The 15,711-nt window shown below is 37.5% G+C and overlaps 1 protein-coding gene across 1 annotated transcript in view; it reads left to right on the top strand.

Annotated features, from left to right (window-relative positions):
- The window catches only part of LOC126278043 (putative inorganic phosphate cotransporter), a 168,274-nt gene that overhangs the window by 133,266 nt on the left and 19,297 nt on the right, over positions 1 to 15,711 (top strand). The window contains exons 3-6 of the mRNA XM_049977798.1: positions 1,363 to 1,605; positions 4,819 to 4,906; positions 5,453 to 5,673; positions 5,886 to 6,038. Coding sequence (XP_049833755.1) covers positions 1,363 to 1,605; positions 4,819 to 4,906; positions 5,453 to 5,673; positions 5,886 to 6,038 — 705 coding nt within the window. The remainder of the gene's footprint in view (positions 1 to 1,362; positions 1,606 to 4,818; positions 4,907 to 5,452; positions 5,674 to 5,885; positions 6,039 to 15,711) is intronic.

The following is a 15,711-nucleotide window of genomic DNA, read 5'->3' as shown; positions in this document are numbered from 1 at the left end:
CTGTTTTCTGGATTGCCCTTGCATTTCTGCCCTCATTCATTTCGTAGGCAGATAATGTGCTATTTTGAAGATATGACAACTTTTCAGGATAGATTCAGGAGTCAACCATGCTGCTTTGAAATATATTAGACCCTAAAATAAAACAGTATTTTGTCATAGTAGTTACAACTTGTAAATTTTAAAGATTCCATGTTGGGCACTACTTTCACAGGTGTACTCAGGATCATATGCTGCCTATAAAGATTTAATGGTAAGTGATAAACCCAGATGTTCCAGGGCAACATTTACTGAACTTACAGCCCTTAATGTAAAGTGCTTTTCATAGAGTTTTGCTACACTACATACATCTGTTACTTTATTATTAACTCTGAAAGTGAACTCCTCTTGTTTTGCTCTCTGATGTGGCTATCCTCTTCTCATATTGCATTTGGTTTGACGTCAGGACTGCTTTCTTTAATATTATTAAAACACATTGTTATGAGGTACAGTATCAATGTAAGAGCTGTTCCTGACATATAGATATTTTCCTTTTTGTGTTTGAGTTACCTTTACCCCTTGAGCAATCTGTATATTTTTTGGTAGCCTCTTATATAATATGAATTACTTTTGGGGAGAACAGTTTTCATGTAAAGTGAGGACTTTGTTATATAAATAAATACATTGTATTTTTCATTCTCATCAGGAAGAGTGTAAGCATATCTTCAATGTATGCCATTCATCTTTGACTACCCTCAGCCTCACTTCAGTTGGGTCCCTCTCAGTGGCCTCCCCAACCTAACTGTCCTTCTCTCCTCCCAAGGAAGGAACTAACAGTTCTGAAAGCTAGAACAGTGTCATCACTTTTGTATGTGGCTGTCAGCAGTACCAAACATTTTGCCTCCTGAAGACAAGTGAGGCCAGCAGTAGTGTACATCCCAGGAAAAAAAATACTTGCACTTTGTAGCATGTAAACATGAACTGTGTGCAAACAGAGATGAACTCAAAAGACCTGTATGAATTGCATACACATACACTTGGTTGCATTTGTGTGGCTTTCATCAAAAAGCTCTGACCAACCTTGCTTCATATCCTTAAAATAAATAAAGCGTATTTGTGTATTCTGTGTGTAAATATATATTTGAGGTATTTATTTTCATAGAATTACAATGTATCAGTGTAAGATGTTTTGTGAATGAATGAATGGGCAATAAACAAATAAATAGGAACATAATAAACTTCCAACGAAAAATTACTTGTTCTTCTCTGATGCGTCTTTTTTTTTATAGTGAATGTAAATTCAAATTTAGAATTTGTAGAAAAATACTGAACTTAATTAACATTGATATTATAATAAATAGAATTGTTATTTGTCTTGTTTTATAGGGTACATTAGCTGAATTTGATTGGGATGAAGAAACACAAGGCCTTATATTGAGTTCTTTCTTCTGGGGTTACATTCTCACCCATCTGCCTGGAGGAATGCTGGCAGAAAAATTTGGTGGCAAGTACTCACTTGGACTTGGCATCTTGTGCACTGCTGTGTTCACACTGCTCACTCCTTTAGCAGCCAGATATGGTGGAGCCACATGGCTCATCATTGTCAGAGCTGCTGAAGGTTTAGGAGAGGTGAGCAAAATATTTCCCATGAAAGATTTTTTAACTGTTAGTACATACTGTTTGATATGAAAATATTTCTAACACATAGTAAATCTCGACAACAGTACCCAATATTACCTGTAACATATCAACTTCTTTGTGCAGTAATAATTTTTGCCTTAGGTTCCATCCTTTTGCATTGTGTCTCTATTCACATAGTGCCTGTAAACTTAAAAACTGTTACTTTAGTCAGATTTGTTGCATACTACAACAGCCTTAATCACAGGTAGCAAGCAACTTTTATTTTCTTAGACTAATTGTATACTTTTTTCTCTCATGCTAACTGCATTTGTTTTCGTCCAATCAAGAAACTTCTGCTATTGAAGATTGCAGCATTTTCTATTTATGTTTTCTTTTCATGCTCTGTGCAAAGCCATTCTGTTGTAAAATCTACGATTATTTCTCCTAGTAACCTATACTTATCTCTTACATAAAGGAAAGGAAAAGCCTCTTTCCGCATTAGCCAAGTGATGTGTGGTGCATAGGTGCATGTAACAGACAACTGTATTAACTACCTATTGAGCCCTGGCTCTTCCTTTGCCAAAAAGTACACAAATTCACATACAACCTCACCCACATCCAAATGTGTACTGGATGTCATATCAGAAAAATGCAAACTGGGGTTTGCAAGACAAATGTTAACAGAGTTCATGCTGGTTAACATTGAATAACCATTCTTTTCCAGATAACTCATTATATTTGAGCTCTTCCCCAGTTGGATAACTGGTGTAGGTAAGAGACATGCAAGTTGCAAAAGCAGCCACCAATTGAAAGACTTTCACCAGGCCATTGAGTCATATACAATTATAAACACTGTAGAAGAAACTAGTGTATTAATGTATGATTGAAAGAAATGAAAAACAGGTGGGACCATTAAAGCATTTGCAACAAATGCCAGACATTGAACTGCTCACAAAACTACACACACAAAGTTGACTAAAGCATAAAATTGACAGCAATGAGATTTTTGGAATAAATCTAAACATATATTAGAAGTATGAATAATGGGATATGGAAGTGTTGTACTTATTGTAGTAGGCAAGAAATTCAAATCTGCTGAAATAGAAGTTGAAGCTGCATGTGAGATTGCTTTTGGGTAAGACTCAGTATTTGGGTGGGCATAATCCTTAAATCAGGTCCTTCCATTAACCACCAAACTCAACTCCAAATGTACCTGGAAGCTTCAGAGACAATGTCAGCTAGGTAATACATATGTGCGCCCATCATCATTGATGGAAACATTAATCATCCAACAACAGATTGGCTTAATTATAGTTTTATAAGTTATGGACATGACAAGACACCACATAAAACAGTACTAAATTCTTTTTCTGAAAACTGTTTATAACAGGTACTTCGTAAATCATTCATTACAAAAATAGACAGGATGGGTCATTTTTTCAATGTAGAGGAACTGTGGCTTGACTTAAGAATAATAGTTGACCAAGTGTTGGACACACATGTACCTGGTAGAACAGGTCATGACAGGAGCAACTCTCCATAGCTTACAATCTCTCTTAAACTTCAAAAGAAACAACAACTACCATACAGTTGGTGTAAAATAAAAAATATGGCTGTAGGTAGAAAGATTCTAAAAGAAGTATGTCTGGCTGTCAAAGCATAGATTCTGTAGTGAATGTCACAATAGAATTTTGTCAAAAGATCTCTCACAAAATCCAAAGAAATTCTCGATGTATATTAAGGATGTCACAGGAATTGAAACTGAAGATAGAAAAGCAAATTGAATTCTGTTTTGAAATACTGCTTACAAATGAAGATCCTGAAGAACTCTCCCAATTTAATATTGCACCTCTGTAAAAATGAATCATGTAGATATTAGTATTAGGTACATTAAGAAACAGCTGAAAACATTAAAACTGAACATGGCTCCATGATGTGATGAAATCTCTTTCAGATTCTCCATAGAATTTTCGGATGAAATAGCTGGTTTCTTGAACATGTATTATCTGTGCAGCAGTGGAATATATCTAGCTGCTTCTAAACTAGAACAGACATCAACAACAATAAAGAGACTGCTACAAGATGTTAGGTTAGGATAGCATTTTTTAATGTTATTGTATAGACTAAAGATGTCTTAGATTATGCAAATAAGGCACCAGATAAAGGATGAAAGTCTGAAACACCTAGTAATGTAGGCCTACACATATAACAAATAAATAAATTGAATTAATAATGTTAAATAGCTTAGTGTGGCCATAAACATATAGCTAACTAACACCAGTCATACAGTACCAAATGTGACTGTTCCGACTGTTCAAATAAAATAAAAATATTTACTGAAATGTGCATCATTAGACACAAACACTTGTGGGTATATGAAATGCAGTGATCATGGACGCAGTTGTAAGTAAAGAGGGTGGCATATTTTGGTTCACTGTAGGATACAGTCAGTGTATAAAGGACTTGGGCAATCAGTCCTGGAATAGTGCTGAAATGGGTGGAACCCATGCCCAATGTGACCAATAGACAAGTCTGAGTAGAGAAGTGCAACACCATAGAAATGCTGAAAAATCCAAACTGACAGATGCTTGAAAAGTAACATCTACCATCATGTGGAAGCCTGCCTGCAAAGTTTCAAGAATCATCTGGTGTCAGATTTTCTGTTTCTTGAAGGCATTAATAGAGTGATATGTATGCCCCCTGTCCCCTGTTGCTTGTAGTCATGACAAAGATACCATTCATTAACACTCACCTCACAGCACATTTTCATATCAGTTAATTCAACCATTTCATAATTCACACTGGATGTAGAACTTCAGTGTAGACAGCAACTGGTACCACACACAGAAGGCTCCACAGCAGAGCAGTTACTAACAGTGTGCTGGCTATGGAATATTGCATACATTGAACAATGTCTGTATGTTAATTCGTAAATGATGAGTTAGAGGAGTGAAAAAGACAACAAAATATCACGCTTTTTGTGTGGAATGTTGTTGTGCAAGGCTTGTTAGTGGGCCTAAACACCCCGTATATTATAACCTGTTTGCTGCAGTACTTCTTGTGCAATGTAAAATCTGTTTTGCTCCATATGAGATCTTTGAAGGATAACTGCTGTGAATTAGGAAATTTTAAACAATGCTTACTATACAAGAGTTATGTGCTGCATTATAGGTAGACAGTAAGCTGCCAAAGAACTATATAATTATGCTATATTTGTTTTAGGGACCAACATTTCCTGCAATCAATGCCTTGTTAGCACATTGGATCCCAGCAAGTGAAAGAGGAACTTTGGGATCATTTGTCTTTTCTGGTATGTGACAGCTTTTTCTAATAATAGATAAGATATGACACTCAAACTAAAGAGAAATACGAAGAGTACTTTCTTTCATTCTTCGCAAAAAGTTGTACTGTGTCAAAAGTCAGCTCGTTAATCTTAGAATCAAACTGTGTAATTTGCATAAAAGTATTTTCATTCTCAGAACATGTGACTGTAACTAAAATAGATTATACTGAGACCACATACCTGGAAGCAGTGTTGCCCATAATTTACTTTAGGGATAAAGGTGAATGAATCTGAAGAAGCCCACATATCATCTGGAATCAAGTGCAAATGTTAAGTGTCCATAATGGATACCACTTTCTCACTGTATATGGATGTGACTTTATATCTGTAACACACACCTGGTATCTCCATATTTTTCCCTTTATTTCTTGTTGCTTCTCAGTCTATCACTGTTAAAACTGAAGTGTCATTTACTATTAGGTAGATCCATCTACAGCAGATATTCAAAGGATGATTTAAGACATACTGAAGTTTTAAAGAAATGAAAACACTGTATCTTCTCTGTATCCACAGGTTCATTAATAGGAACTGTAGTAGGAAATTCATTGAGTGGATTGCTGCTGTATTTGACACAAAGCTGGGAGAGTGTGTTCTATGTCTTTGGTGGCATTAGTGTGCTTTGGTTCATTGCATGGCAATACCTCTGCTACAGTTCTCCATCATCTCATCCTTTCATTTCTGAAGAGGAAGCAATATTCCTTGACAAGACAATAGGTGGTCTTGAGAAAGATAAGGTAAATCAGGACAGCATTACATACAGCTTGTGATGTTACACTTATACTGTTACCTTTTCTTTTTATTTTGGCTGTAAGACTTATTAATAGAATTAAAAGTAATTTACCTACTTTTAAGATTCAGAGCATGTTTATGCAAATATAGATGCAAGATTGACCAGATGCATACTTTGTGAATGAAGCTTGCTTAACATCTACATGCAATGTTTTAGGAACGGCATCCAACTCCGTGGAAAGAAATGGCCATGTCTGTCCCTCTCTGGGGTCTCATTTGTGCACAAATTGGACATGACTGGGGATTTTTTACAATGATTACGGACCTTCCAAAATATATGAGCAGTGTCCTCAAATTCAGTATTGCTCAGGTAACTTTCCATTTATCAGTCAGATTTATAAACATGTGCCCATTAACATTTTAGATCTGTTGTATTGAGGAATCCACAGGTCTTTTTTTAGAAACAGTTATGTTAGTATGTGTTGAATAATATTCATCAACCAAATATTTTAGTCCTAACAAACTACTGACGCTAAATAGTTTAAATTTTTTTCATAAATAATATTATTTACCATTTTGTTAATAAATATATAGGAGTGTATCATTATGTAAATTTTATGTAAGGCTATTGTTGTTAATTAATCCTCATTTGCAAACAATATTTTTAATGTAATGACACATAGAAATCTCTTAATTATTATCTTTCACCACACATTTCATGAAAATTTCTGTTCTAAAAATGGGGAAATGTGGAAACTACAATATAAATATAATTTTGCATCATCCTTCAAACCAAAAGAAGCCTCATTAAAAATAAATAACGAAGTAAATAAATAAGATGAATGTCTAATATTAAACTGGATTTGTTGAAGATTATTGGGAAATCAGCAGATGTTAATAATTACTGGAATATAATTTAGGATTCACAACATCAGACAGATACAAATAGATGATAAACAACCCAATTCCTGAAAAAAATTGGAATCTATATTAAATGTGATAAGAAAAGCCACTGGGCATGAGTGTTCTGGTGACAATTTATTTGCCCCCCTCCTGGTTCCTCAGACATTAACTATGGTTCCTGGGGCTCTTGATTAGATCTTTAAAATAAATCTGCATCAAGTGATCATGGAAATGAGTTGTTTTCACTGCACAAATATTGCACTTACAGGCCCCTGGCTGTCCCCTCAGCTTGGCTTCCTGAGCAGCTACTTGTGTCGCTTGGGTATTAAACTAGTCCTAATACTGTTGGGAAAACAGCTGAATGTGATAACATAAGCTACTAAAAAACTTAATGTGTATTATCCAACCTTTATGTTGATAAGAAACAATCAGAGAACTTAAGTAAAAGCCCTGCTTTAATGTTGAAAACATACCAAATATTTTCTTAAAATTGTCCTTCCTTAGCAATGGACTAACTTCATAAATTTCTCTCCTTGTGAAGTATCTGATGGCATTGTTCCAAGAAGGTGAAAAATGACACAAAGTGAAGCTTCCTTTCAGAAAAAGATACAAAACAAATGTTTAAAACTAAAAGGGCAGTGTCACTACAAGCTATTTCTTCCAAAGTAAATGACTCTTTTTAATAAAACATTGTGAACTCTTAACAGGGAATAGTAATGTATTCTCTAGCAGTCAGTATGGCTTTTGTAAGGGAAATCCTCTGATATTGGTAGCTTTTTGTTTCCAAGTGAATTTCTATCTATAATGGACAACATGAAATATTTATCGGGTATATTTTGAGACATTTTATAAGGCTGTGCATTATTGGCAAAAGCATCCCATTGAGTCAACTATAATGAATTGAAGGTGTGTACCATTACATGAGTAGGTCATGTACCAAGTGGAGAGTAGCCTGGGCATGCGCAGATATTTTTTCCATGGGATGAGTGGTGGAGAAGACTTTAAAATTGCCTTATCTGACATAAAACAATGGAAAATCAAGGACAGAATAATGATAACATTGTGAAAAGGATAGATTGCTACTTTGCATATAACGGACATGTTGAGTAGCAGAGAGACTGGCTTCAGTGGCCATAGACAGTGGTCATATATGTGTGACTTGTGCTTGTGTGAATGTATGTGTGTGATGTGTACTTTAGAAGAGAGCCTTTTGTCTGGAAGCTCACTGTTTATCAGTCTTTTTTTGTGTATATCTGGGACTCAACATCCCCACTATATGATGAATAACAGTTTATCCTTTTTTTAATGTTAGATCTGATATAAATGATTTGGTCTCTTTTGAGACATGCCATGCCATGAGACCAAAATTTTGGTAGGTGACACAAAACAACTTACTACATCCCAGAGGGCTGATGGTAATACTCTCAGTACATGAATAAAAGCATTGTACTCTGGGTTCTAGGTAAGTGGCAAGTGAACCAACTTGCCTTCCCTTGTGGACACATAAGTCCATACTGTTCTGTATGACAGAATATAACACTTGAGACCAGGAGTCCAAGTGTCTACTAGAAGGCTGTTAGTATCTGCATATTAAAGTTACAGAATACAGGAAAGCACCCAAGTTATACAAATTGGAAAATGTTATTCTGTAACTTTGATGCACTAATGTGTGACTTGATCTAGATACAATTTAGAATAACTTACTGCAAATACTGGGAAATCCAAGATGGAATAACAACAATATTATGACAAGGATAGATTGTTACCCATCACTAAGAGGAGCTTTTGCTAAGAGCATCTTTCTAGTCACAGACAGGCACAATGAAAAAACAGTTAAACGTTTAAGCTTTTGTCCAAAAGGTATTCTTCAGAAATAGAAAACACAAAGAAACATTCACACAAGCACAGCTCACACACACGTGACCACTGTTTCTAGCTGCTGTGGTCTGACATGCAGAAATGAAGTGGCTTGCGAAGGTAGACTAGTATAGAAAGCTGCATCAAACCAGTTGAGCACATGAAACAATGTTGCTGATCTCGTCTGGAGATGGTGACTGCTGAAATATTATGTCATAAAATTGTGAGATAGAATTTCTGGCTAGCATTTAACCTTCAGGAAAAATGTCTGTACTGCAGAGAAAAACATACAAAAGAACATACACTATTCTAGTATTTGGAACAAACAGTTGCTTCCTTAGGGAGGGGAAATGAATAGATTTGGCAAGCTTAAAAAGGAAGGGCACGTTGCAGGATTCCTTTTGTGGTGTTACCATAACTACGAATCATTAAATGGTTTGCAATAATATATAGCCACAATTTATTCAGCACATTACAAACACAAAAGACACCAGAGAGGTAAAGATATCACTTTGCACCACACTGCACAACACATTTCAATCAGTCAACTTCATGGTCACCACAGTAATTCCCTTCTGCCCCTAACCCCTCCACCCCATGTACAGCTAGACTGAATTGCCTGTTGTGCCTCAGCTTTCATCTACTCTCTTTGGGGTTTTTGGGACAGGAAACCAACACATGTCCATGGCAGGCTACTGGAGGCTGGATCATTTCAGAACCAGTCGATGATGTAAGAAGGGAGGAACCCACAGAGAGCACAGTGCATAAATATCGACCAATCAGCTTTGTGACGGTGTCCTGGTGCTGTCTGTCCATACAATAGCCTGGAGTACTTGCAAGTGATCAATCTGAAGAATTTGAGAGGGGAGGTGGGGGGTGGGGGGTGGGGGGGGGGGGGGGTAGGAAAGGCAGCTGGCCTTGCATATGTGTTGCCAGATCTAGAGCAGAGGGTGATGCAGCCACTGCATATTGTTCGACAACTGCTGCTAATGCTGGAGAATTGCTCCTACCACTCAGGTGTCAAACTGTCGAGGAAAGCGAGCTTAAGTCATTCAATGGACACAGTTTCATGTGTTCCATATTTGTGGATGATGAAGGTGTTCATTCCTCTTGATATTAACTTCATATGGGCTGGAATATGGAGGAGTAAGAGGTGGACATATGGTCTTATCATGCAGCCAAAAATGTGTTGCAGTTTTCAAATCTTTGAAAATGAAAGGATGACATGATTTGCGGCGTATGTGACCAAAATTCTTGTAGGAGCAGCTCAAGATTTTGTAGAAAGCCTATGTGCTCACAGGATGACTGAATTGTAGGGAGGAATGTGAAACTATTTGCTAAATACGAACTACACCAGTTAACATGACAAGTCATCATTTTACCAGAGCCCATGGCAATGAATTGATCTAACCTCATTGTCCACATGAGAGTAGATTTCAGGGAGTGGTGCGTGCATTTCAGCATGCCTTTACTGTTGGGGTGCTAGCTGATTGTATGAGCATGATGACTGCCACAGAGGTTAATGAGCTTGAACAGAGAACCTCAAATGAATGACTGCATTCCATGGTGATTATAAGAGAAATTCCATGGTTATAAAACCAGGTGCCCACAAATACCATGCTAACAGGTTCATTTATGGTATCTGCAACTGGTAAGGTCTCTGGCCATCTGTTATAATGATCAACAATAATGAGTTGGTAATGGTGACCATTAGTACAGGTTAATGGGCAATGTGGTACAGATGTATGTGTGCAAAAGGTGACATTGAGAGAGGAAAATCCTTAATTGTTATGTGCACATTCATGAAACTTTGTTTTTCCAGGATACAGAAGTGGGTGCACATATGGCTCTCTTTTTTAACACCAGGCCAAATCATCTTGCTTTGATGCCAGGGTAATACAAGCTGTGAATGACATTAAAGACTTCATGGTGATGTTTTTGCAGGATTAAAGGCCTCTGACGAGCACCGCAACAGCTACATCAACTGCCACATGAGCCAAATGAAATGATGGAGATGCATTGTCACAGACAATCTGTTATATGAATGTATCTGTCAGTTGGTCATCTACAATTTTAGCCCAGTCCACAATTGTTACACTGGCAATGCTCTTGGGAAGGCAACCTGCCACAGTGCTTTCCTTGTCCTTGTTGTCATGCATGTGCACAGAAAACTGAGTTATATATTTGGCATGGTGGTACTGATGTGACGATACAACTTTAGTTCTTCTTCTTCTTCCATTGGCAATACATCCCAGGATGGTACTTGTCTCCTCGATAATTTTCTACCATTCCTCTCTTGACTTTGCTGTAGACCTCCAGTTACAGCAACCAACTCAGACATCATCTTCCCCAGCCTCATGACTCCTTCTCAACCTTGGTCATCCTCTTGCTCTTCTATCTACAGGTTCACTGTAGCAGGCTTTCATTGCATTGTATTACATGTCCATCCCATCTCAATCTACATAACTTTATGAACTTGACCACATCATCTTTCTTATAGCAGTCAAAAGCCTGTCATTCCTTCGCCTCCTCCAGCTTCCATTTTCATACGCAGGTCCAAAGATTCTCCTCAGTATACTTCTTTCATGTGACCTCATTCTATTTTCACCCTGCTTCGTAGTCGTCCATGTTTCTGAACCATACATAAGTACTGAGCGTATCAGCATTTTATAGAGGCAGCACTTAGTCTCTTGTGATGGAAGCTTGAATTTAGTATGTTTCAGCACTTCAAAGTCACATCAATTAGAAGCACTTGTGCGGGTCATAATATCAGTCTAAGTGCTGCCATTTGTTTCTATCTTTGCTCCCAGAGAAGTGAAACATTCCACTCACTTGAAAGTCATTCTAGCAAGTGTTACTGTGGGCTATAAAGGTTGTCTTGTACAGTTATACATATGTTTGGTCTTCCCTTCATTAATTTTCAGGCCCATCTTCTCTGCCCTTAGTTTTAGAAATGAGAAAGCACTTCGTAGATCTCTAAATATTCTACTCACTAGGTCCAGATTATGTGCATACCTCGACAGTTGTATGGACTTACAGTAGATAGTCCCTCTTGTCTGGATACCCGAGTCTTGCATCACTTTTTCAAGAGCCAAATTGAAGAGTAGGCAGGAAAGCCCTTCCCTTGTCTTAACACAGTTCATGTGGGAAATTCAGGTAATAGCCTAGACTGCACTCACACAGTACAATGGGCGTGCCTTAGGGTGATCTCTATCAAATGCACCAACATCAATAGCACCCAAAATTACTACACTACCTCATAACATTTAGCCCAATTTATTGTGTCATATGCAGATTTGAAATCAATGAAAAGATGGTGCATACCAACATTAAATTTCTTTGTCTTTTCTTCTATTTGCTGGAGAGTAAATGTCTGGGTCACAATTGACTTTCCTGATCTGAACCCACATGATACAAAACTCTGTCCAAACAGGCCTTAGAAGGTCCAAAAGTACCATCCAGCTGCCGTATCATCCTCTTGGCCCAGGGGAATCACTGGATGCAGATACAGAAGAGCATATGGTCAGCACACTGCTCTCTCAGCTGTTGTCAGTTTTCGTGACCGGAGCTGCTACTTTTCTGTCAAGTAGCTCCTCAGTTAGACTCCCAAGGGCTGAGTGTAACCCGCTTGCCTACAGTGCTCAGCAGACCGGACAGTCACCCATCCAAGAGCTACCCCAGCATGACAGCACCTAACTTCGTTGATCTAACGGTAATTGGAGTTACCACTGCAGCTAGGCTGTTGGCGTGAACCCACATGATAACTTCCAAAAATGTTTTCAGCTATGGGTGAGAATCTACTGAACAAGATATTTGACAGTACTTTATATGCAATAATCAGGAGTGTTATGCTTCTGTAGTTGTCGCATTTCAGTATATCTTCTTTCTTGTATGTCAAACACACTATCCCTACGTGCCATTCTTCTGGTAGCTCTTCCTTTTCCCAGATACAGCACAAAATCTTGTATACCGTGCAATTTAACTCAACTTCTCTGGCTTTCAATAGCTCTGATATTATATTATCAGTCTCTGGTGCTTTATTGTTCTTTGGTTGGGCTATTGCTTTGCCTACTTCTCCTTGAGAGAGGGGGTGGGGGACTGTGGCCTCGCCATCTTCTTCGGTGTACATTAGGATCTCTTCAGAAGGAGGCTTTGGAGCATCTAATAGTTTACTAAAATATTCTACCCAGTGTTCCAATATCTCTTGGTGATCAATTATTAATGCCCCATTTTTACTTTTACATATATTAATGCACAGCTTAAATGCTCTCCTTACACTATTAATTTTCTGACTGAATTTTCTGACATCATTTGTTTTTCCATTTGTGAAACAAGTTCAGTTGATTGCTATAAAATAGAAGAGAATGGTTGGTGGTCTGTTAAAACTGTAATATGTTGGCCCTCCAAAATGTGTCCACTACTGCCTGGCTGGCATTGACAAGAAGTCCAATAGGGGTGCTGGGTTTTGAATGTGTGAACAGTGTTTAATTTTCCAGTGCTGTCTTCATACTTTCAGATTTCTTTGGATGACTTCAGAGACCAAACAATTTTTCTGTTGCCAGAACTGTTTTTACTGGGGATAAATACATCAATCATTCCATGTGGGAAATGGTATTCTGGCATGGTTTAGCCATTACTGTTAATCATCATTGTGTGTCATGCACACCAAATGACATCCTCTACACAAAATTCCATCTGATAAAGTTTTCAGTATGTTGCACACATGACATCATGTGCAACAAGGACAAAGGCTTGTGGTTAGCCTCACACAGTTTGCAGCTTGGATATGGAGGAGTGACTGTTGCAATAAACAGATGATGATTCTGAAACAGGTATGCAAGGAATTGGAGCTGAAGGCATAAGCCATGCTGTTGCTTGGTCAGTTCTTCTTCAACAGTTACTTCATTCATAACACTTCCAGCATGTGCAAGCTTTCAGTCCACAAGACCATTATGGCAGGTTATGGTTCTATAAATGGATTTGAATACAGATTGCTGAATATCCATAGTTGCTGAATATCCATAGTTCACAGCTTGCATTTTATTTACAGATCAGTTAGGATTCATTCAGTCTGGGATAATGAATTACCACAATACTCACATATGGAGTGTATTCTAACATTCAAACAAACATGGAAGTGTAGGAAACCCTGAAGTATCAGTGTAATATTGAAAGAAATGCCTCCCACAGGTGAGAGTATTAAAATCCTAATGCTAAACTGCTGAAGCATTCACAACAAAGTGCCAGAGTTTGAAGTGCTCATGAAAAGCAGTGAAGCTCACATAATATGAGGTACAGAAAGCCATTTGAAACCTGAAATTGTTAGCAGTGAGGATTTTGGGGGAAATTTAAGTGTAAATCGAAAAGGATAGGCAAATGGGAAATGGAGTTGGTGTATTTGTAACAGTAGACATGAAACTCATATCCAACAAGATAGAAATTGGAGCTTCAAGTGATATTGTTTGGGCAAGACTCAGTATTCTTCTATCACCCACCAGACTCATCTCCGAATATAACCAAAAACTTGAGATAAAACCTCAGTTGACTTGTACGTAAGTTCCTCAGTCATAATGTAATCCTTGGTGGAGACTTGAGTCATCCAACAATTAATTGGGAAAATTAGTTTTGTTGGTGGTGGGTATAATAAGACATCCTGTGAAACTTTACTAAATGCCTTCTCTGAAAACTACTGAAACATAGTTAGGAACCCCACTCATGATGGAAATATATTGGATCTAATGACAAGAAATAGACTTGACCTCTTTGAGGATGTCCACATCAGAACTGGTATTAGTCACCATGATGCAGTTGTGGCAGCAAAGATTACTAAAGTACAGAGGAAAACTAAAACAAGCAGAAAAATATATATTTGTTCACTAAACTAGGTAAAAAATCATTAATGTCATATCTCAGTGAGGAACTTGAAACTTTCAGCATAGTGCAGGAGTATGTAGAAGAACCTGGACTCAAGTTTAAAAGAATAATTGACCATGCATTGGATGGATATGTACAGTTCAGAATGGGAGGGAACCTCCATTGTATACAGTAAATATAAATATACTTCCAAGGAAACAGAGATTACTATGCAATAAGTGTAAAACAAAGCATAGGATTATAGATAGAGAGATGCTGAATGAGGCGGATTTGGCTGTCAAGAAAGCAATGTGTGATGCCTTCAATGACCACCATAGCGGAATATTGTCAAGTGATCTTTCACAGAACCCAAAGAAATTCTGGCCGTATGTAGAGGCTGTTAGTGGCACCAAAGTTAGTGTCCCATCCCTAGTGAATGAGACAGGAACTGAAATTGAATGTAGCAAAGCAAAAACTGAAATGATTAACTCCATTTTCAAATGTTCCTTAACAAAAGAAAACACAGGAGAACCACTCCAATTTAATCCTTGTACAATCGAAAAGATGAATGAGCAAGTATTAGTGTCATTGGTGTTGAGAAACAGCTGAAATTGTTAAAGCTGAACAAAGCTCCAGAGCCCTATGGAAGTCCTGTCAGATTCTACACTGAATATGTTGCTGAGTTAGCACCTCTTCCAACTATGATCTATCGTAAATCCCTCAAACGAAAGACCATGCCCAGTTCTTGGGAAAAGGCTCAGGTCAAACCGTCTACAAGAAAGATATTATAAGTGATTCACAAAACTACTGTCCAATATCCTTGACATCAATTTGTTGTAGAATATTAGAACATTCTGAGCTCAAAGATAATGAAGTATCTTGAACAGAATGACCTCCTTAATGCCAACCAACAGAGATTTTGAATACATCGATCATTTGAAACCCAACTTGCACTTTTTCCACAAGACATACTGAAAGGTTTCAATCAAGGCAACCAGGTAGGTGCAATATTTCTTGATTTCCAAAAAGCATTTGACTCAGTACTGCACCTTTGCTTATTGTCAAAAGTACGAGCACATGGGGTATCAAGTGAAATTTGTGACTGGACTGAGGACTTTTTGGTAGGGAGGACACAGCATGTTATCTTGAATGGAGAATCATTGTCAGATGTTGAAGTAACTTTGGGTGTTTTGAGACCGTTACTGTTCAATTGTATATTAATGACCTTGCAGATGATATCGATAGTAAAATCAGACTGTTTGTAGATGATGCAGTTATCTATAATGGTGTACTATCTGAGAGAAGCTGCATTAATATTTAGTTAGATCTTGATAAGATGTCAAAGTGGTGTATAGATTGACAACTTGCCCTAAACGTCCAGAAATGTAGAATTTTACACTTCACAAAATGAAAATAAATTATGACTATAC

The sequence above is a fragment of the Schistocerca gregaria genome, chromosome 6 (assembly GCF_023897955.1).
Source record: "Schistocerca gregaria isolate iqSchGreg1 chromosome 6, iqSchGreg1.2, whole genome shotgun sequence".
Taxonomy (NCBI): Eukaryota; Metazoa; Arthropoda; class Insecta; order Orthoptera; family Acrididae; genus Schistocerca; species Schistocerca gregaria.
This window is presented reverse-complemented; position numbering and strand designations above follow the sequence as displayed.